General features: G+C 43.1%; 1 protein-coding gene across 3 annotated transcripts in view; it reads left to right on the top strand.

The window, feature by feature from the left end:
• RIN2 (Ras and Rab interactor 2) overlaps nt 1–23,590 on the top strand; it is a 179,554-nt gene that overhangs the window by 64,797 nt on the left and 91,167 nt on the right. For 2 of the 3 annotated variants that reach the window (XM_083175932.1, XM_083175933.1), the window contains exon 3: nt 22,059–22,159. In XM_083175932.1, coding sequence (XP_083032058.1) covers nt 22,059–22,159 — 101 coding nt within the window. Of the gene's footprint in view, nt 1–22,058; nt 22,277–23,590 lie in introns of those variants that run through there. The other variant, XM_083175934.1, reaches the window with a different exon arrangement.

The raw sequence follows: 23,590 nt of genomic DNA, 5'->3' as shown, positions 1-23,590 counted from the left end.
ACATCTATGGAATATTAGGTTCATAATTTCACCGTGCTTCGGGGGTCTTGCTAATGCCACATAGCACCCACCATTCATTCCACCAGAATCTGAGCCGCAAAATCCAAAAATCACTCCTTCCCTTCTGAGTCCTGCCATGCACCCAACTGGTATTTTTTGGTCACATGTGAGGCATTGCCGTACTTGGGAGAAATTGGGGCACAGATTTTGGGGTGCTTTTTCTCCTTCATTCCTTGTGAAAATGAAAAATTTTGAGCCAGAACTGCATTTTTGTGTAAAAAAATGTAATTTTTCATGTTCACTGCCCACTTGTATCAAAATTAGTGAAACCCCTGGGGGTTTGAAATGTACACTATACCCCTAGATGAATTCCCTGAGGGGTGTAGTTTGCAAAATGGGGTGACTTGTGGGGGGGTTCCACTGTATTGGTGCAACATAGCACCCACCATTCATTCCACCAAAATCTGTGCTGCAAAATCCAAAAATCACTCCTTCCCTTCTGAGTCCTGCCATGCACCCAACTGGTACTTTTTGGTCACATGTGAGGCATTGCCGTACTTGGGAGAAATTGGGGCACATATTTTGGGGTGCTTTGTCTCCTTCATACCTTGTGAAAATTAAAAATTTTGAGCCAGAACTGCATTTTTGTGTAAAAAAATGTAATTTTTCATGTTCACTGCCCACTTGTATCAAAATTGGTGAAACCCCTGGGGGTTTGAAATGTACACTATACCCCTAGATGAATTCCCTGAGGGGTGTAGTTTGCAAAATGGGGTCACTTGTGGGGGGGTTCCACTGTATTGGTGCTTTGGGGGTCTTGCTAATGCGACATAGCACCCACCATCATTCCACCAGAATTTGTGCTGCAAAATCCAAATATCACTCCTTCCCTTCTGAGTCCTGCCACTTTTTGGTCACACATGAGGCATTGCCGTACTCGGGAGAAATTGGGGCACAGATTTTGGGGTGCTTTGTCTCCTTCATACCTTCTGAAAATGAAAAATTTTGAGCCAGAACTGCATTTTTGTGTAAAAAAATGTAATTTTTCATTTTCACTGCCCACTTGTATCAAAATTGGTGAAACCCCTGGGGGTTTGAAATGTACACTATACCCCTAGATGAATTCCCTGAGGGGTGTACTTTGCAAAATGGGGTCACTTGTGGGGGGGTTCCACTGTATTGGTGCAACATAGCACCCACCATTCATTCCACCAAAATCTGTGCTGCAAAATCCAAAAATCACTCCTTCCCTTCTGAGTCCTGCCATGCACCCAACTGGTACTTTTTGGTCACATGTGAGGCATTGCCGTACTTGGGAGAAATTGGGGCACATATTTTGGGGTGCTTTGTCTCCTTCATACCTTGTGAAAATTAAAAATTTTGAGCCAGAACTGCATTTTTGTGTAAAAAAATGTAATTTTTCATGTTCACTGCCCACTTGTATCAAAATTGGTGAAACCCCTGGGGGTTTGAAATGTACACTATACCCCTAGATGAATTCCCTGAGGGGTGTAGTTTGCAAAATGGGGTCACTTGTGGGGGGGTTCCACTGTCTTGGTGCTTGGGGGGTCTTGCTAATGCGACATAGCACCCACCAAAATTCCACCAGAATCTGAGCTGTAAAATCCAAAAATCACTCCTTCCCTTCTGAGTCCTGCCATGCACCCAACTGGTATTTTTTGGTCACATGTGAGGCATTGCCGTACTCGGGAGAAATTGGGGCACAGATTTTGGGGTGCTTTTTCTCCTTCATTCCTTGTGAAAATGAAAAATTTTGAGCCAGAACTGCATTTTTGTGTAAAAAAATTTAATTTTTCATGTTCACTGCCCACTTGTATCAAAATTGGTGAAACCCCTGGGGGTTTGAAATGTACACTATACCCCTAGATGAATTCCCTGAGGGGTGTCGTTTGCAAAATGGGGTCACTTGTGGGGGGGTTCCACTGTATTGGTGCTTGGGGGGTCTTGCTAATGCGACATAGCACCCACCAAAATACCACCAGAATCTGAGCTGCAAAATCCAAAAATCACTCCTTCCCTTCTGAGTCCTGCCATGCACCCAACTGGTATTTTTTGGTCACATGTGAGGCATTGCCGTACTCGGGAGAAATTGGGGCACAGATTTTGGGGTGCTTTTTCTCTTTCATTCCTTGTGAAAATGAAAAATATTGAGCCAGAACTGCATTTTTGTGTAAAAAAAATGTAATTTTTTCATGTTCACTGCCCACTTGTATCAAAATTGGTGAAACCCCTGGGGGTTTGAAATGTACACTATACCCCTAGATGAATTCCCTGAGGAGTGTAGTTTGCAAAATGGGGTCACTTGTGGGGGGGTTCCACTGTATTGGTGCAACATAGCACCCACCATTCATTCCACCAAAATCTGTGCTGCAAAATCCAAAAATCACTCCTTCCCTTCTGAGTCCTGCCATGCACCCAACTGGTACTTTTTGGTCACATGTGAGGCATTGCCGTACTCGGGAGAAATTGGGGCACAGATTTTGGGGTGCTTTTTCTCCTTCATACCTTCTGAAAATGAAAAATTTTGAGCCAGAACTGCATTTTTGTGTAAAAAAATGTAATTTTTCATTTTCACTGCCCACTTGTATCAAAATTGGTGAAACCCCTGGGGGTTTGAAATGTACACTATACCCCTAGATGAATTCCCTGAGGGGTGTAGTTTGCAAAATGGGGTCACTTGTGGGGGGGTTCCACTGTCTTGGTGCTTGGGGGGTCTTGCTAATGCGACATAGCACCCACCAAAATTCCACCAGAATCTGAGCTGCAAAATCCAAAAATCACTCCTTCCCTTCTGAGTCCTGCCATGCACCCAACTGGTATTTTTTGGTCACATGTGAGGCATTGCCGTACTCGGGAGAAATTGGGGCACAGATTTTGGGGTGCTTTTTCTCCTTCATTCCTTGTGAAAATGAAAAATTTTGAGCCAGAACTGCATTTTTGTGTAAAAAAATGTAATTTTTCATGTTCACTGCCCACTTGTATCAAAATTGGTGAAACCCCTGGGGGTTTGAAATGTACACTATACCCCTAGATGAATTCCCTGAGGGGTGTAGTTTGCAAAATGGGGTGACTTGTGGGGGGGTTCCACTGTATTGGTGCAACATAGCACCCACCATTCATTCCACCAAAATCTGTGCTGCAAAATCCAAAAATCACTCCTTCCCTTCTGAGTCCTGCCATGCACCCAACTGGTACTTTTTGGTCACATGTGAGGCATTGCCGTACTCGGGAGAAATTGGGGCACAGATTTTGGGGTGCTTTTTCTCTTTCATACCTTCTGAAAATGAAAAATTTTGAGCCAGAACTGCATTTTTGTGTAAAAAAATGTAATTTTTCATTTTCACTGCCCACTTGTATCAAAATTGGTGAAACCCCTGGGGGTTTAAAATGTACACTATACCCCTAGATGAATTCCCTGAGGGGTGTAGTTTGCAAAATGGGGTCACTTGTGGGGGGGTTCCACTGTATTGGTGCTTGGGGGGTCTTGCTAATGCGACATAGCACCCACCAAAATTCCACCAGAATCTGAGCTGCAAAATCCAAAAATCACTCCTTCCCTTCTGAGTCCTGCCATGCACCCAACTGGTATTTTTTGGTCACATGTGAGGCATTGCCGTACTCGGTAGAAATTGGGGCACAGATTTTGGGGGGCTTTGTCTCCTTCATTCCTTCTGAAAATGAAAAATTTTGAGCCAGAACTGCATTTTTGTGTAAAAAAATGTAATTTTTCATTTTCACTGCCCAGTTGTATCAAAATTGGTGAAACCCCTGGGGGTTTGAAATGTACACTATACCCCTAGATGAATTCCCTGAGGGGTGTAGTTTGCAAAATGGGGTCACTTGTGGGGGGGTTCCTAAATTTTAGCATCTTATGGTGCCTAGAAACCTACATGGTGCCTAAAAAATAATCTCATAAAAAGGAGGCTCCAAAATCAAGTAGGTGCTCCTTCTATTATGAAGCCTGTGGTTTGGTCAACGTGCACACTAGGGCCACATATAGGATATTTATGAAAACAAAAGATTTGGGGGAATCAATTTTTAGTCACATTTCTCTAGTAAAATGTACTGTGTTCCTTAGAAAAATGTATTAAAATTGCAAATCTGCAAAAAAAATGAAATTTTGAAATTTCACCTACACTTTGTTTTAATTCCTGTGAAACACCTAAAGGGTTAACAAACTTCCAAAATGCTGTTTTGAATACTGTGAGGGGTGCAGTTTTTGAAATGGCATCATTTATGGGGGTGTCTCACATACAAGTCCCTCAAAGTCACATCAGAACTGAACTGGTCCCTAAAAAAATCAGTGTTTGAAATTTTCTTGAAAATTTGAGAATTTGCTATTCATATTGTAAGCCTCCTAGTGTCCAAAAAAATTAAAAGGAAGTTGAAATAATGATGGAAACATAAAGTAGACATATGGTCTATGTTAGTTATTAACTATTTTGAGTGGTAAGATTATTTGTCTCACAAGCAGAAAATTTAACATTTTGCAAATCGCTAAATTTTCCATTTTTTCACGACATTTTGGTATTTTTCACAAAAAAACACAGACTGTATCGACCCAAATTTACCACTAATTTGAAGTACAATGTGTCACGAAAAAACAATCTCAAAATCACTGGGATAAGTAAAAGCAAAAAAAAGTTATCCCCACTTAAGTGAGACATGTCAGATTTGAAAAAAATGGCTCTGTCAGGAACGCAAAAACTAGCTCTGTCAGGAAGGGGTTAAAAGGGGGGTGTATTATGCTGCAGTAGCATTAGATTATCCCAGGATGTTAGTTGTACAGCCTTCCTAAGATTAGTTTTTGTGGATTCTGGCAGGGACTTTACATATGGTAACCAGATTGCAAAAAACTTTTTAGCCTTTGCATCCTTATTTAATGACATCTCAAGCCAATCCATCTGAAAAAGATGTGATATCCGAGGAACCAATAAAGATATAGACAATGTGCTGGATTGAATCCATTGTGATAAAATGGTTTTTCGCGTTGCAGCAGCTATTTTAGATAAAAATATTCTTTGCCCTGCTGATTGTCGAATAGTGTTAGGGGTTGGGTATATGTCCCATAATGCCCATTCAGGGGTGGCATTAAATGTAATATTATATTGCGATTTAACAAAAGTACATACTGTGCCCCAGAAGGCCCTCACCTCTGAACAATTCCACATACAATGTAGTATATCAGCGTCAGGTATTTTACATTTAAAACAGCAGGAATCTTCAGCAGTACCCATTAGTAACATTCTTTTCGGAGTATAGTACGTTCTATGTAATAGTTTGTACTGCATTTGCATATAGGAGGCAGATATCAATGTTTTATTTAACCTTACAAAGGCAGATAAAAGAGAAGATAATGATATATTGGGTAGGTCTACAGTCCATTTTGCCATGCCTGAGTCTAAGGTGTCTATAGCAATGCGTCTTTTTATGTGCAGGTATAATAGGGAAGTAGTACACGGCCTATTATGAGCATGCTTGATCATAACATCCATGCCTGCAGACATATCAGTTACCGGGATCTGTTTAACCTGACTGGATACATAGCTTTTCAATTGATAATATACATAGATGGGCAGATTTACTTCTGGATATTTATCACAGATTTGCTGGTAGGACATGATGGGATCGTCTCCGTCACCCATGAAATGGTACAGCAATCTAAGACCTCTTGCCTCACAGTGCCCGATCAATCTGGTATTCTGGATTATCTGCCCATTAGTAGTAGTGTTATAAAAGATTGAATTGAATATCGTATCATGTGTGGATAGTTTGAGTCTAGAACGTGTCATCCGCCATGCCTTACACGTCGTGGTGAACAATAAATACCCTGTAATTTCGGGGGGGGGGGGGGGGGGGGGGTATATAGTCCGTTGGTCTCATGTGAAGAAGACTCGGCAATGGGACATTCGGGCTCATAGCTTGCTCAAGCACTGTATCGGCATAGTAGCTGGTGGAATGTATCCAGTCAATTGCGTACCTAAAATTGGCTGCTACATATAGCTTTTTAGGCATGGTAAATTAATACCTCCCAATGATACATGCTGTGACAATTTATACATGGAAATCCTGGGTTTTTTCCCATCCCAAATAAATTTGCTAAGTGCCGCATTTATAATGCGCAAATCAGTTTCAGATATTAAAAGAGGGAGCATCTGGATAGCATACAGTATTCGCGGGAAGGAAATCATTTTGATCATGTGACATCTCCCTAGATAAGACAGAGGCAAAGACCGCCAGGATCTAAGATCTGCCAACAACTTTGCTATAAGTGATGGATAGTTTACTGTGTATAATTGAGTCGGGTCTACTGGTATTGTGAGACCTAGGTATATTAAAGAGCCATCTGCCCATAGAAATGGAAACTCACTATGCCATCCAAACCTAGCCCCTCTGTGTAATGCCAAGGCTTTGGTTTTTGATTTATTTATCACAAAGCCAGATATATCTTCAAATTCTTTTAATGTTCTTAAGAAACCAGGAAACGCTTCCTGCGGGTTAGTGAAATAGAGCAGCAAGTCATCGGCATATGCCGAGACCTTCAGCTCCGTCCCTCCACACCTTATTCCATGCCAATCACCTTGCCGGTGAAATAGTCTAATCAGGGGATCAATGGCCAAATCAAATAAAAACGGGGAAAGTGGACACCCCTGTCTGGTGCCGCGGGCTAATGTGAAGCTGGCTGTGTTTAGGCCGTTCACGGTGAGGACTGCTGTAGGGCTGTTATAAAGTCTACGAAAAAAGGAAATGAAGCCAAACCCAAATTGTTGGGTGTGGAGCACCCGTAAGAGATGGGACCAGGATACCCTGTCAAAAGCTTTATCTGCGTCGCAACTCACTAGTATAGAACTCCCATGTTTCACTGACTGGGATTTAGTTATAGCGGCCACTACTTGCCTAATATTATGCACTGAGGATCTGCCTTTAACAAAACCTGTCTGGGACGGATGAAGCAGTTTCGGCAGAACCACTTGTAACCTACGGGCCACTACAGTGGTCAATATTTTTAGATCTTGATTACAAAGGAGATTGGGCGGTAGGAGCTGACCAAGTTAGGATCCTTACCCGGCTTTGCTATTAGTATAATCTTAGCTTAAAATTAAAATCAGGAGGTACGGCATTACCAGTTAATATAGAGTTGTAAAGAGACAATAAATGTGTCTTAAGGTGTGGTAGTACAATTTTATAATAGTCCGCTCCTAATCCATCTGGGCCCGGTGACTTCCCTTTTGGGGGGCCTTTTATAGTCGATTCTAGTTCTAATTCTGTGATGGGCGTCGTCAAGGCATCTCTTTCTGTTTGAGTTAGTGTCGGGAGTGCCGCCCGCCTGAGGTAGGAGGGGAGTAGAGGGTTTTGTAGTCATTTTAAAAGAAGTCGGCAATATCTGCCATTTTAGTGAGTTGTTCCTGGTCCACAATTATCTTATTTACATGGGGTTGTGGGCGCTGCCCACGGGCAATGGAAGCTAGTAACTTCCCAGATTTGTTTCCCCACCTGAAATAACGTTGTTTTTGAAAGTCTAAACACTGCGCTTTTTCTGTGCACAAGATATCATATAGAGCTTTGGTGTCAATGTAACTTTGTCTATTGGCTGGGGTATCGTTTCTTAGCATAGCTGCATAGGAGTCCGAGACGGCTGTGCTTAGTTCTAAGAATCGGGAGTTCAACTTTTTCTTTTTGGTTGCGGTGTACGAGATTACATGTCCACGTACCACAGGTTTGGACGCGGCCCAGAACAGATTAATATTATCTATATGCTGAAAGTTGTCATCGACATAATTTAGGAAGTGCTGTTTTAGCTCCAATTGAAAGTCAGGGGAGTCTGCTAGATAAGAAGGAAACCTCCAGTTATAGGAATGTTGCAAGGGGAGTGGGCAATGCCAACTCAAACCATGTAGGGGCATGGTCTGAAACCAGTATGGGTTCAATATGTGATCTTTTAACCCTATTTAGCAGATGCGTGGAAAGTAACCAAAAATCTATCCTTGAGGAGGTGTGATGGGGGTGAGAATAGAACGTGTAATCTCTCTCAACCAGGTGCATGTAACGCCAAGGGTCCGAGAGATCCAGAGAGCACATCAATAAACCCAAGGCAGGAGGCGGCGTGTCACCGCATGCATTATTACTTCTATCCAACGATTGTTTTTGCATGGCATTAAAATCTCCCCCCAGAACTACATGGCCTTGGTGCTCTTTTCTAAGCAATCTGACTGAAAGTAAGCATAGATCTCTCTGTGTGTATACCCTTAGCAATTACGATGCTTATATCCAGTCCCTAGACTGACTAGCAAATACATGAGAGTTGCTCTGCATCCTTTGCCAACATATATCACACAGATTGTATATATAAAAACTACAGTATGCTTTTTCCATGGGTTGAGGACTGCCAGTTAATCAGCTCACATAACTGTGATGCCAAGACATGTGACCACACCATCGTACCTGCTCTGTGCTCACCTAATTAACCTCCAAGCTGTAGTTCATTTATTGTCCTGGATTATAGCCTATTGCTTGTAATAACATTTTGTAGTCCTGTTACCTCCCATTTCCCCATATAAGTTCCCAGACCTAGTGCTCTTACTGATCCGAGGGCTGCTTATCGGGGATGGGTGCTGAGGCATGGATGGTGTAAAACCATTTGGTCCTCCCTCATTGATGCTGCTAAAGGCATCATCAGGCAAATACCACCCATGGATTTTAATCGATGAATGAATTTTCCTTCATTCTTAACTGTCCTGACTTACTGCATGGGGGTTCAACTTGGCAATTTGGAGCATGGATGGAGTAAACTTTTCAGTTTCTTCCAAATGAATGAAGGGCCTGATTCAGACCTGTTGGCAGCCTAGCGAACAGATAAATGCTGCACAACGCCCGACCGAATCCCCCCCCCCCCCCCGCACTGATCAAATCCCCTCTCTAGCATGAGAGGGGATGTATACGCTAACACATCCCCTCGAATGCAGCTAAAAGGAGGAGAGATCATTCAGTGGTTGCTCACCATCAAATGATTTCTCTTGCTTTCGCTAAGCTTTCGTGGACTGACTTTTATAGCACCCACAATCCACCAAATTTGGGGCGGGCGCTGACGTTATGTGATATCAGCAGACATCGACACGCCTGCGTCTGCAGGGGTACGCCCAGTGTTTTTATGGACACGCCCATAAAACGCTGAGAGCCAGCCTAATGGTGTGTACACACGGTCAGATGTGCCTTAAGATCCTATCCACGATCCGATCAGATAGGATCGTGGATAGGATCTTAAGGCACATCCGATTTGCATCCTATCTTGACTATATAGTGCAGATCTGCACTATATAGACAAGGCAGCCAAGACTTTCTGGCTTCCGATACGTGAACGCGCATCGGGATCGGATCGGGATCGCAAGGGTTAAAACCCTTGCGATCTGCATCCGATGTCGATCCGATGTTGACTATATCGTCAACATCGGAAAGGAAATCGGACCGTGTGTACACACTATACGCATTATTTACTGTCAACTTTGCCATAGTAATTCTGGTCTTATTCTGGTCGATGCGTAAATTTCCGAATTCTTTCGGATGGCGTTTTTTAGCCGTCTGCGCATGCGTGGGCAACGCTATGTGCATGTGCCACGCAAGGTCTCCGTACTCGTTCTCACTAATACCGTACAGAAAAGTGCACCGCATTCACTCGTGAAATATGGGCGTAATATGGGCGTCATTCGGAACTACACAGGGGCGTAGTTTCAAAGTGGGCTAAACTGGGCATAAACATGGGCGTACATGAGGTAGTGCACTAATTCTGGTAGGCGTGCATTCGGACAGAACACCGACTGCAAACGAACCAAAAGGCAGAAAATATGCGGTCTCCATAAGCAAGTATTGCTTTGCGGACACCACTCGGTCATGCGCTAGGCATTCGGAACGCCCAATTAGTACGGCCGCACCTGAACCAATGTCAGCTGAACACAATACAATCCACTCCTCTACTCATTACTCATTAATTACACTCTTGTCATTGCTTCATTTGGAACCATTGCAGCTTAAATGGACCATTACAAAACACACAAATATATGCTCAAAGCACGGCTGCATTTTTTACACACATTTACACTGCAAGTAATGGACAGAACTTGCTATCACTAATATAAATATCCATGTCACTTTTACATTCACCAATAACATCGGTGCGTACGGGCAGGTTCCCGTCCGTGCAGACACTGTAAGACCGTGCAGAATATGTGTGTGTCCACCGCACACGCAAGGTTTGGATGTTGTCTGTAAACACGCCCTGTTCTTAAAGTGTGAGTCCGTCCGAATGCGGAGGACCGGTGGGCGTTTCTTCGTACGATGTCCGCACAGCGTGGTGTGCGGACCGCTCCGAAAGAATTCAGAAATTTACGCACCAACCAGAATAACCTCCAAAGTGATGACTGTAAAATGACAATGTAGATGTGGATCATACATCTATGCCAAGGGCGGGCAAATTATGGCCTGCAAGGCAGCATAGTCTGGCCCACCATCTTCCCCATGTAGCCTATGTGGTCCAGTCCCAGCTACCCTGTACTGCACTGCATGTGTCAGATGTTAGACAGAACGTCAGCATTACCTTTATGCACCTTGGCACGAAGCAGAGGCTTGTAGTGGCTTGGGAGAGGACCTAAGCTGCTGGTTTACACAATGGAGGAGGTCATGCGAGTCAGGCCCTTTGAGAGCTTTGTTTTCGAATGGGAGCCGGAGAAAGAATGTTGCTGTTCCACCTGACTTTCATAGAAAAGCAAAGTGGTTTTGATAGGTGTATTTAAATTACAAGACCATGTGGAGGGGGTGAATGGCATATTTTGTATATCGCCCTTGACATTTTGTTGTAACTTATTAGGTGGCCCCACCACCTTGAAGTGATTGCCAACCACTGTTTTTCTCTAGACCAGCAATTACTGTATTCTGAGAGTACCAATGGAGGTTCCAGAGACACCTGAGAGTACCATTGGCAGATCCAGAGACACCTGATAGTACTAGTGGTAGTCCTGGAGACACCTGATAGTATCAGTGGTAGTTTCAGAGATCCTAGAGAGTAGCACTGGTCATTCCACAGACATCGTAAAGTACCAGTGTAGTTCTGGAGACACCCGGAAGTGCCAGTGGAAGTACCAGAGACACCTGAGATTCCCAGGGATAATTCCGGAGATACCTGAGAGTACCAGTGGTAGTTCTGGAGACACCTGAGAGTATCAGTGGCAGTTCCAGAGACACCTGAAATTACTAGTGGTAGTCCTGGAGACACCTGATAGTATCAGTGGTAGTTTCAGAGATCCCAGAGAGTAGCACTAGTCATTCCACAGACATCGTAAAGTACCAGTGTAGTTCTGGAGACACCCGGAAGTGCCATTGGTAGTTCCAGAGACACCTGAGATTCCCAGGGATAATTCCGGAGACACCTGAGAGTACCAGTGGTAGTTCTGGACACACCTGAGAGTACCAGTGGTAGTTCTGGACACACCTGAGAGTGCCAGTGATAATTCCAGAGATACCTGAGAGTACCACTGGTAGTTCCGGAGACACCTGATAGTACCAGTGGTAGTTCTGGAGACACCTGAGAGTACCAGTGGTAGTTCCAGAGACACCTGAGAGTACCAGTGATGGTACTTGTGTATTATCACGGTGCCCCCGATATGTGATCGCGCAATTTTTAATCGAATGGCATGCCATACACCCGATGCACTGCGATGTGATATCAGCCCCCTATGCGATGAAAAATTGTATAAGCACCCTAATGGGTGCTTACAATGTTAAATGCACCCCCACGCCACCCCCCCAGTATAAACGTGAACCCGAAGCGTGGCGAGCGCAGCGAGCCCGCGAGGGGTGGCGGGACGAGTCCTACGACCTTTTCATACCCCTACTATCCACGTGTGGCGAGCGAACGCGTATACCTCTGAAGTTGTGCGCGTCCCCTCGCGGGGCTCGCTGCGCTCGCCATGCTTTGGGTTCATGTTTATACTGGGGGGTGGCATGGGGGTGCATTTAACATTGTAAGCACCCATTAGGGTGCATTTAACAATGTAAGCACCCATTAGGGTGCTTATACAATTTATAATCGCATCCCATCGCATTGTATACCATATACAATGCCATACAATTTTAAAATTGTATGACATTGTTCAACATCGCGTGATATCGCATACCATCGCATGCCTTATGGTATGCGATGCGATGAGCGCCGTGATAATACACAAGTACCCCAGTGATAATTCCGGAGACACCTGAGAGTACCAGTGGTAGTTCTGGAGACATCTGAAAGTACCAGTTGTAGTTCTGGAGACACCTAAGAGTACCTGTGGTAGTTCCAGAGATGCCTGAGAGTAGCAGTGGTAGATTTGGAGATGCCTGAAAATACCAGTTATGGTTCCGGAGACACCTGAGAGTACCAGTGTTAGCTACAGAGATGTCTGAGACTACCAGTGATATTTCCAGAAACACCTAAGTGCACCAGTGGTAGATTTGGAGATGCCGGAGAGTAGCAGTGGTAGTTCCAGAGATGCCTGAGACTTCCAGTGATAGTTCTAGAGATGCATCGGTGTAGCAGTGGTAATGTTGGATGCGATCCACAAGTCTATCCTAAGCTAAAAATATGTATTCTTCAGTTCTACTGAGCATTTGTTTTGTAGCTACACTACTATTATAAATAGTATATATTATAGCATGTATTATATTAAATTCAATTTTTTTAATCAGACAAATAAGGACATACTGTAAGGATCTTAGAGTATTAACCTGATGCAGGGAAATTGATGAGACCATTTCAAACCGCCTTATTGCTAGCATATTACCAAGTGGTGGGGACAGTCTCCATTAAAAACGCACAGGGGTCTATGTACTAAGTGCTGGAGTGAGATAAAGTGGATAGAGATAATACCAAACACTCAGCTCCTAACTGTATTTTTTCAAACACTGTATGTATTATTACACATAGTAGGTTTAGCCTTAGTAGCATATTATATTTTTTGTTAATATTTATAAAGTCCACATTGATGTAGTATCCTACTACTCCAGTAGAGATTGTAATTTCCCCACCACACATACAGGGAATCAGAGTTTTTAAATCCTGCTTTGAGAATTAGTTGGAAACGGTTGCACTGGGTCCATGTTTAGCTTTTATCTGGGTTAACACAGTCATTCAGAGGAAGTCAGAGCAGAGAAGTTCAATAGGCCTCTTGGAAATAGTCAATATCTTGTGCCCCCTTATCACCTTGACTTCTCCGGTCAAATCTCAATAGGGATTTGACCGGAAAGGTATTGGAGCCACACCTATCCTTCTCTCTATACCTCTCCTTCCTCCATATTGGCCCTGATACATGGCCGGCTATGTATTTATAAGTATGTGTATAAGTACTGATATTATTTGTTAATTGAAGGCACAATATGTAATTTATTATATAATTTCCAAAATCTGGTTTCACAAATAAAGTTTTTTCGCTGATTGCTTTGGCATCCGGTCTTTATTTTTAGCTAGCTATGAAACTGATCCATCCAGTGTTTTTTTTTTTTTTTTTTTTTTATTTTTTTTTTTTAACCTGGCTCCTCTCCAAAGACCTTCTGTACAGTAGCAGGAAGTAGCTGGAAGGATGTAAAGCAGAACTCTGTTTTGTTTCTCAGTGTTTTATAAGAGCCTCAAACATACATAGCAACAAATGTTGAGACATTTTATTACATGCTATTATGGAGACAAAACAGAAAACGTAATTGAAAGCAGAGTTGTATTCTGCAGTATTTTATGTGGTGCAGCTAGGGTGGCCAATCCCGGGATTGGCAGGATCCCAGGATTTGGCCCCTAAAATGCCGGGATTTCAATCCCAGGATTGGAGTTTCCAATCCCGGGATTTCGGGATTAGACTGCGCATGCGCAGTCTAATGCCGGGCAACGTCTGAGCTGGTGCTCAGACGCTGCCTGGCTTCTCCCGTCCCGGGCAGTGCGGCTCTGCGCAGCGTGACGACGTCCGAGGTCACGCTGCGCAGGCCACACAACAGCAGCCTCATCTTGTGCGCACCGCGCTGACCGCCCACCCAGCCTGCGTTTGCCTCTACCCGGACCCCCGTACCATCGCCCGACAACCACCCACCCACCCAGGCTACATCCTCCCGCCAAAATGCCTGGCTGTATCCTCCCAGCTCCATCACTCGCCCCAGCCGCACCTCACCTGTAAGTAAATATGCGGGCGGCTGGGGCGGGTTTTTGCATTAGGGAAGCCAATCCCGGGAATCCCGGGATTGGGCATTTTTCAATCCCAAATTCCGGGATTGAAAAAATGCCCCGGGATTGGCATCGCTAGGTGCAGCCCAACCGTTGTAGGTCTGGCATTTAAAACAGAGTACATATGAAGGGCATGTACTGCTTAGAGAAAAATGCACCCTTGCCACATGCATGTGTATCTAGTGCAGGGTATTGGATGGGTTCTAGCCAATAGAATGAGTATTGCTTATTGTGCCAAGGATCACATACACGGGGATTCAAATGAAGACTTTGATCTTTATTTTATAAAGCAGGTCACAGCATACCAGATTAATTCCTTAGGCAAGAGTAGTTACAGGCAGCAGCATACAGGTAATCACAGCATAAACAGACTCTTGCAAATGCACCAGTGGTCCCTATTGCTTGGGCAGCTAATCCACCATCAAGAACATTTGCACTCTACCCTGGAAGCACTTCTATCAGGAAATCCTGGGTGCTGCTGATTACACACCCGGATTCGGCTATTGCTTCAAAACCTGGTCTGGATCCTCCACATTACCCTCTGAGGCACTTATGTATTATATAGCTTCCCCTCTGGACCTACAAGCTATGCTATTACTGGTGCCTGTACTTGTGTTTCCCTCCTATGTCCCTATAGACTGTAAGCTTGCAGCAGGGCCCTCTAACCTCCAAGTCTGTCTGTTGTTTCCCAGTTTGTTTTATCACTGTCTACTATTGTAAAGCGCAACGGAATTTGCTGCGCTATATTAGAAACTGTAAATAAATAAAATAATAAATGTGGAGATATGCTGTCTTTGCCGCAAAATAGATACACTTTCTCAACAATAGTCACAATTTCTGTGTTTGTTTGTCTGTTTATTACAACTACATATATAATACTGCCTGTTGTAAAAACTAAATGTGCAACAAGCCGTATGCAAATGTATTCATTTAGTTAGTTTAATAATGCTTGAAGAATATTTAACAAATTGCCGGCTATCGCAAATTGTAGCAAGTGCTCATTAAGCTGTATTTGCACCCTGCTTTTAATAATGACTTTAGTTCCAGTGAAAGTCAAACAGAAACGTGCAGTTCTTTTAAAAGATAAGCCCCATACACACTAGGCAATATCGTACCTCCCAACATTGGTGGCAGTGGAGGAGGGACAGTTGCGCACCTACTGTAGCCGGCACGTGGCTGAAAATAGGAGTGTGGCCAGGGGGCATGGCCTATGATCTTGGTTCTCCTATAAGGCCACAACTCCGTCCTACATTTTCTCTATTACATATAACATATCTTTTGATTCCAAAATGGGGCCATGGGAGAGGAGTGGGGCCTCTGATTGAGGGGGGGACCAAGCATCACAACCTCCTTTCCATTTTGGGGTGCATGCCCAGCACTCCCCGAGCAGCTGGGCAGCCCCTGGCATCCCTCCCTGCACTGATAGATGCCATTTGCATGTGCAGGGTATCTACTCAGTGATAACACACTGCAACCCCCTCCCCCCCCCCCCACTAGGGAGGCACTGTGGCCTGCATGTGGGTCAGTCTCCAAGCGAGGCTGTCCGGCTGTAATTGGGACTGTTGGGAGGTATGCTATTAGTGTTCCCAAACTCTTCCATTACAGTCCAGATTTGAAGGATATGAGCACAGGTGAGCAGGGATAGCTTTAAACCCTGGACTGTAATGGAGGAGTCTGGGAAACCCTGCCCTACATCATGAACTTCTTGTTCATGTCCACAGAGGAAGAACATTGACAACATTGCTGCTCTTTGAAAAGAAACCCAGACTTGTTGGAGAAAGAAGTTCACCCCTGGACTAATGATCTCCCCAAGGAAGTAACTGTGCAGTATAAACTCTACTAACATTTAAATTTTCGGTTTTGGGTGGAGCTTTCCAGGCACAAGTTAATTATAAGGGTTCTACAGTAAATAGAGTAGCTTCTCATAAATTAACCTCACCCAACAGTAAATATGTGATGTGCGGTGAGGTGAGGTAGAGCCTTTCCTGTTTTGCCTAAATAAATGATATGAAAAATACAATTATTATATAATATAAATATCTTCTTTGTATTATTCTAATCATTTTCATAGTCAGAACTCTGGAGTACAAGGTCAGTGACAGGTGACCCTACCTTTCCACACATCTGACCTCACCAAATTTTCAGCAGTATATATTGCTGCACCTCTATAATGCCTTGTCCTCATATATGTGTGTGTTAATCTGTCTCTGGTACTAGTCAGTGCCTCCTCAGCCATTTACCTCAGCACATGTTACTGATGTGCACCAGCATTAAAACACCAACATTAAAAGCGCCCAATCTCCCATATAAGATGACTGGAGATCATAGGGCATTATTTAGTCGATCTATTTTTTTTGCGCATATCGTGCTCATTATAGCCAGGTTTTAGCTGCGCGTTTGCACATTTCAGCTCACCATCCCAGAGATAGCGGGCTGCAATGCTAGTGAAAACAATTGTATACTGCCCCAGATGTTTGTGAACAAATGTAAATACTGGAGAGCAGTGGGGGACACAAGGCTGGATCCCGCATAGCTGAACTTCTAGGTTAAGTGTGGCCATCATACTATTATCCATTCAAATAAATATGGGTAGAAAACATCTGCTACCACAGAATAAAGTAGCAATTATATAAATGTACCTTATATGTTGTTGTACAAGGCAGGATCCACAGCTGCACTGCTCATTCCCGTGTCAAGTGCAGCTACCATGTAATTAATAAGTACCAATAACCATTAGCATAAATATGGGTAGTCAGAATATGCTGCCACATAATCATAATTACATATGTTTTGTTATGATTTTATGTAGATATGCATTACAGAATTGAAGCACTGTTAATGCAGATTAGCAATTTGGTCACTGGCATAATAGAGACACTCATGCAAGCAGTTTATGCCATACTAGTAAGCCCGCTCGAGGCAAATGCTTTGAAAGCTAGTCTGCTACTTTGTGATTGCGTCTGTGTTGGGTAAGAGAGAAAGATGTAGTTTCACTCGCTGCCAACAGATGGCAGTTTTTTGAAGACACAGAAACGGACAACTAGACATATATAGATGATATGGGCTTCCACCAAATCGCCGCCCCCGCCTCCCCTCGCAACCAAGACACACACAAGGTGCCTGCTGGGAGAGAGGCAGGGAAAGAGCCTGAGAGCATTCCAGCAGCTCCTGAAGCGCTGGGCAAGCCCACAACATGATGGAAAATGGGGGCGTGTCTTGTGGGTTTAGCATCCATGTGAGGCCACACCCCTTCATTTGGGTTGTGCACAAATTGTTCTGCATTCATCACTACAAAAGTTGTGAAGTATGCAGTTCATATGGTGATGGCGATACTTGTTACATAAGCTTTCCAGTGCAATCTGAGCTCTCTTATAATCAAGTACAAAGGGCCTAATTCAAAGCACCTTTTTTTCCAAACAAAATCACTCCCACAAATGTAATTCTCTCTCCATACTGTATGTTACATTTGCCCCACCTGCATTGCAGTCTGGTTTTGTCCATTTGAGAACTAAAGGTGCTTTTCGATCTGGTCTGAGGGCGGGATGTTGTAACATCCGCTGCCCATTATCGCCGGACATCGCATTATTAATAACGGCATATGCTGTAACATATGCGGTTATTAATGCAAGGGACAGCTCTTGCGATAAGAGCTGTCCCTTGCGATGTGGTGCATGCGCAGAGCGCCGGAGCCTGCTGCAGGGCATGCTGGGAGGGATCGGTGACGGATCCCTCACACAGCGCTGCGGTAAGAAGCCCATAGGCTTCTGCAGGGAATCGCCAGCTTTTGCTGGCGATTCCCTCCGCAGCGCTGCCACTGCTAGGGTTAGAGCATAACGGGTTTTTACCGCATTTCTGTGTTAGAGAATCGCCCCCTGAATGAGGCCCAGAGTACACAATTGTCCCTACACGTTTAGCTAGAGTTGCTTTCGGAGTGTGATTTCCCTTATTCTTCATGGCCGGAAACCCCTATCTCAGAAATGGGCTGAGAAAACAATGGCCACATTTTGAGACATGAAGTACTCATCCCCGCTTCTCTGTTCATGCAGGATGCTAAGTTATAAAGATAAGATTAAAAGCCACCGGTCACAGTTGTTAGTTGCTTGCACTCGGCTTAGTGGATAGGGTGGTACTTATATGACTTGCTACAGTGTTATGTGATTTCTACTTTCTGTTATATAATTTCTTGCTGATGGCTGAAAACATCAGCATGATTAAAGTGGGTGTGGATCATTAGTAGACAGTGCAAAAGTTCGAAATGGTCAAAAGGTTGACATGGGAAAGGTTGCAAGGATCAAAATGTTGACATAAAAAAGGTAGACATGAAAAGGTAGACATGAGTTTTTCACCATTTATTTGTGTCAATGTCAAAAACTGTCGACGTGGAACCCCAATTAGGGTACCCTCGGAGGGCTTGCATGGCTCACTGCGCTCGCTATGCTTCAGGCTCAGTACCACGCTAAGCTTGGCACACTATTATATTCTCCCTCTATGCCGATATGGATAATGATGTAAATCCCCCCATCACAAGTGCTATTTGGGCCCTTTTCATCCGCTTCCAAGGCATCGGGACAAGGAATTGGATAAAAAGTGCCCAAATCGCAGGTGTTTAACCTTCAATTCTGATCCGATGTGCTGTCCCCTGCGCATCGGATCCCTATCTATCGAATCCTGCAGTGGGGAATGGGATCACATGCGATATATCACATGCAAAAGGACCACATGCAACATACTGCATGCGATCCTGCCGCCGGGCCTGACCTTCCCGGTTGGCTCAAGGGGGAATGGCTTTGAATTCTCCCCTCGGAGAAGTCGCAGTAGTGTATGGAGGCTTAAGATCAAGCCGGTTTAAATAAAATTATATTAAAAAAATCTCACGTCGACCTTTTCATGTGTCTACCTTTTTCATGTCGACATTTTGACCCTGCCCACCTATTGTATGTTGACCTTTTTATCCTCTTGACCTTTAGACCCTCTCGACCTATTGCATGTCAACCTTTTGGAGTAGACCTACTGACTGTGGATCTAGACACTGTAGATCTCTCAGCTGGAACCAGACTTTATTGGCTGTCTCACAATAAGAGTAATGTATGGCTGGGAAGACATTTTGGGTAATAACGTCGATATTTGAATTTGAATATTCCACCCACCAAAGGTAGCAGGTGAGACACACCCACCAAAGAATTACCCTGGGTGGAATAAGTTCCTGCCAGAAGAAACTACACAAAGTGGGTAGATTCAGCATCCTAATGTTTGGAGTAAGGTCCCAGCACAACCATCAGGTCCTTATATTTCTCCTGGGTGCAGGGTGTGTGGTATGATCCCTAAGTCATAAATGCAAGAAATTTAAATGCAAATAGGAATGCATGAATCTGCGAGATCCGAGTGCTGCGTATGAGCAGAAGCAGCTGGGGGCAGATCTGGTATTTTTATTAATATTATCATTGTTTATTTATATGGCATCACAAAGGTTCCACAGCGCCTAACATTACACAAATGAGCAAAAAAGAATTATAGTACAAGACAATTTGGGACAAGTACATGGCAAATAAGGATAGTTGCATCAGGGGACAGGACACTGAAGCAATTATCATATATATATATATATATATATATATATATATATATATATATATATATATATATATATTCTAAGAAAAGCACATGAGGAGAGAGGGCCCTGCTCTTGGGAGCTTACATTCTAAAGGGGAGGGTTAGACAGACGGGTGTGACATCGATGGGGTAGAAGTGAGCATAAAGAGAAGGTTAGGGTGAGAGGTTACATAGTTACATAGTAGGTAAGGCTGAAAAAAGACTTGCGTCCATCTAGTTCAACATGGTTGGGTTTTATGCAGGAGGGTGGGATGAAGAACAGCTTAGTCTTCACTATTTTTATTCTAAAAATTAAATGCTCTGGGTCATCCAAGACTAGATAGCAGAGAGAGAGTAATGACAACTATTGTTGCAGAGGCAACGTAGATGGGGCAACTCTGAAACCGGGCGATTATCCGGATTTATTATCTTCAGCCAACTTATGTGCAGCTCTTATGTTTTAAATATATCCTGCTATGTAAAGCTTTAAAATTAATATTTAGATCACGGCAAATCCTAAGGATAAAAACAAATAAATCCAAATCCTGCTTCCCTTCTGTATTAATTTATGGGATGTCAACTTATCACTTCCGGTAGCTATAATATCTACCTTCCAGTAGCTCTGTACTAATAATACCCTTATCACAATGAAGCAGAGACCTGGATAAAACCTAGGTCTTGTGTTGGTGTAAATGGTTTGGGGTATCTGACCCCGGTTCACAACTCAGGTCATGACCAGGAGTGCCAATAATTCTGCTGGGCCCTGCAAACTGAGGGGTGTGGCCAAAAGGGGGATGGTCATGCCTATTTTTTAATGTAGTTTGTGCGGCTGTGAAACCGCAATGTTGTAATGTCTCCTATTATATTTGTTACTTCTTTGTGTAAACCAACTCTGAAATAAATGTACAGATGAGACAATTTTGCAATAATCAATCTCCTGCACTTGCATATACTAGAAGCATGTATTAACATTCCATGGCTATCCTGTGGGGCTGAGGTTCCCAATCTTTTTTGATTCACGACACCCTAGAGAATCAGAATTTTTTTCACGGCACCCCTAGGTCCCAAAAAATTTATTAGATTGGGTTTATTATATGCGATTCTTAGCGGCAATTATGTGGTAAAGGGCAGGATTTGCTTCTGTTTGTACACATTCTATGATTGGCAGCCACCAGCACTGGTTTTGCTCCTCAATAATTAACCATTAATAATTTGAGTTGGTCCTGGACCACCAAGCCGCGGCACCCCTACATGTGTCCCGAGGCACCCCAGGGAGCCACGGCACACAGTTTGGGAACCACTGCTGTGGGGAATAATGTACATTTGTCTCCTTCAGTTAAGCATGTATCAGTGAGACCTCTGTGAACAGTGTACCACATTTATGTGCTGGATGTTCTCTCAAAATTGTTCTCTTGTTTCAATGACATATTTGGTTCTTGTCTTTTGTGGGTGATAGTATAGAGCTCAATACAAACAAAAGTACTTTAAAACAAAACAAAAAATAAAATCTTTATTTGATGCACTAAGCCCTAAAAAGTAATAAAATGGAGAGTGATAAGCCACCAACCAATCAGCTCCTACCTGTCATTTTTCAAACACAACCTGTGACATGGCAGGTATGAGCTGATTGGCTGGTGGTTTATCACTCTCCATTTTATCACTTTTTAAGCTTAGTACTTCTGGCCCTAAATCCCTGGTGTTATCACTATTATCCAACCTACCAGCCACAGAACACAGCTGTCCGTAAGTCAGTAACAAGCAAAGCCCCCCTAGCTCAACAATGCAGGTCTTATTTTATAATCCATCATGTTCCATCCAGAGAGCTTTATTTATGTTCTATAATGTTGAGTGTCACAAAGGTAATCATCATCAATTTCTGTTTTCTAAGTCGTTGTGGAGCTATTTCTCATCATCTTTGAAGATCGTCAGGCAATAATGTAAATGACTCTTACATATTAATAGTGAGGCTGTCAGTACAGAGGGCAGGCAGTACATGTCTTGCGTGTGTGCGTTCTACAATTCAGAGTGTTTATTTCGCCGCATCCTTTGAGCCCGTGGCTCTGATTCATCATTTTCTCTGTTTGGGGAAGTTCAGGGTGTATAGTGCTGAAATGCAGCGCTCGCTGTCTGTTCAGAAGAAAGTGACCAAACCTGCCTGGGGTTTTACTAACACGCCTCTTCCAGCCAACTCACGTCAGTGTGTTCTCTCCTCTCCCAGCTCATTGACACCATCGCCACAGAGATCGGGGAACTTAACCAGGAGATGGTACAGACAGAATTCAGCGTCCACTATGAAGAGGAGCCCGTCAGGTGCTTGAGGTGATTACATGATATAGAATTCATAGACATTCATTTCTGTAAGAGCTGCATGTTCTGGAATTGTAACCGTACACTACATTTGAAGGCTCTGGATTTGTTCGTTGATGGGTTTCAGTGGTGAGTGATCTCTGTTTTCACTACTATTTACACTTTCAAAATACTTCTTAAAGATAGGATCATAGAGGAGGTTTTGGGAATGCTTCAGTTAGAACTTGCAACCTAATTACTATTTAGTGCAAATTTCTAAAATGTGTCTGCAGGATTCTGTGAGGTATTTTTTGGATTACTCCTATGTGTCACCATGTGAATTGTAACAGAGTACCTGTTGTGGTTAATGGGGACTGGATAAGAATAGAGGTTTACATGTTTTATAGTATCCTGTACATATTAACACAACGGGGGAAATGTAATAGAATGAGAGATTCTGAAAGTGAGAGATTCGGTCAGAAATCTCCCGCTTTTTCTTTTAAAGCGGCAATCATTTACACCGCAAAACCAGTTTTATTTTAAAGTATAAATGATTGCCGCTTTAAAAAAATATATCCTGGAGATTTTTTACCAAATCTTTCACTTTCTGAATCTCTTATCCTATTAAATTTCACCCAACATTTGTGTCCTTTCCGCTAGTGACACCATTAAGGGGGGTATTTATAAAAGATTAAAAAAGAGATAAAATTGTGGGGGATAAAGTACAAGCCAATCAGCTTTTACCTTTTTGTTTGAAAACTTACAGGTGCTAATTGGTCGCTACTTTATCGCTCACAAATGTATCTCTCCCAAGCTTTGATAAATAACACCCTTAGGCACAGATTTCCCTTGGTAAGTTATATTATTTTTCACAGTAATTCTCATTTAGTTATACATCATGTATCATAAGGACAGGCACTCACATGGCCTCTCCTGCCTGAGCCGTAATCACACGAGTGACTTACACTGATAGGTAAATATTGCATGTGCGACTCATAGCAACCACACAGGTTACTGACCTCAGTAGTGTCTACAATGTACAGCATGTGTAATCTATGCAAAATATATAACAGGCTTTGAAAGCACGCTGGAAGGAGCATTATAATATAGGCCTAAAGATTACTCTCCAATGATTTTTACCATTTATCTTAGTTTTTAAATCACACGTACATTGTGATCTTTTACCATGCACCATTTGTGCAACTATAATTGTGAAATCTATATTTTTAGGTTTAAATGTAAATATAACACTCACAAATGTAAAGATTCATACTAGTCTTACATAGTAAGTTAGATGCATAAACACTGGGCATGGCTAACAGCGGTGCAAATGGAATGCTTTACGACAATACATATTCTAAAAATGTGACATTGCCTTCATGAATGTGACTGGAAGATCCAGTCTGGAACCCTCCTGTGCATGGGTTGCCCTAGGGCCTGGCTGACGTTATGTGTATGGAGGAT

Source organism: Crinia signifera, chromosome 3 (assembly GCF_055691185.1).
Source record: "Crinia signifera chromosome 3, ASM5569118v1, whole genome shotgun sequence".
NCBI lineage: Eukaryota > Metazoa > Chordata > Amphibia > Anura > Myobatrachidae > Crinia > Crinia signifera.
This window is presented reverse-complemented; position numbering and strand designations above follow the sequence as displayed.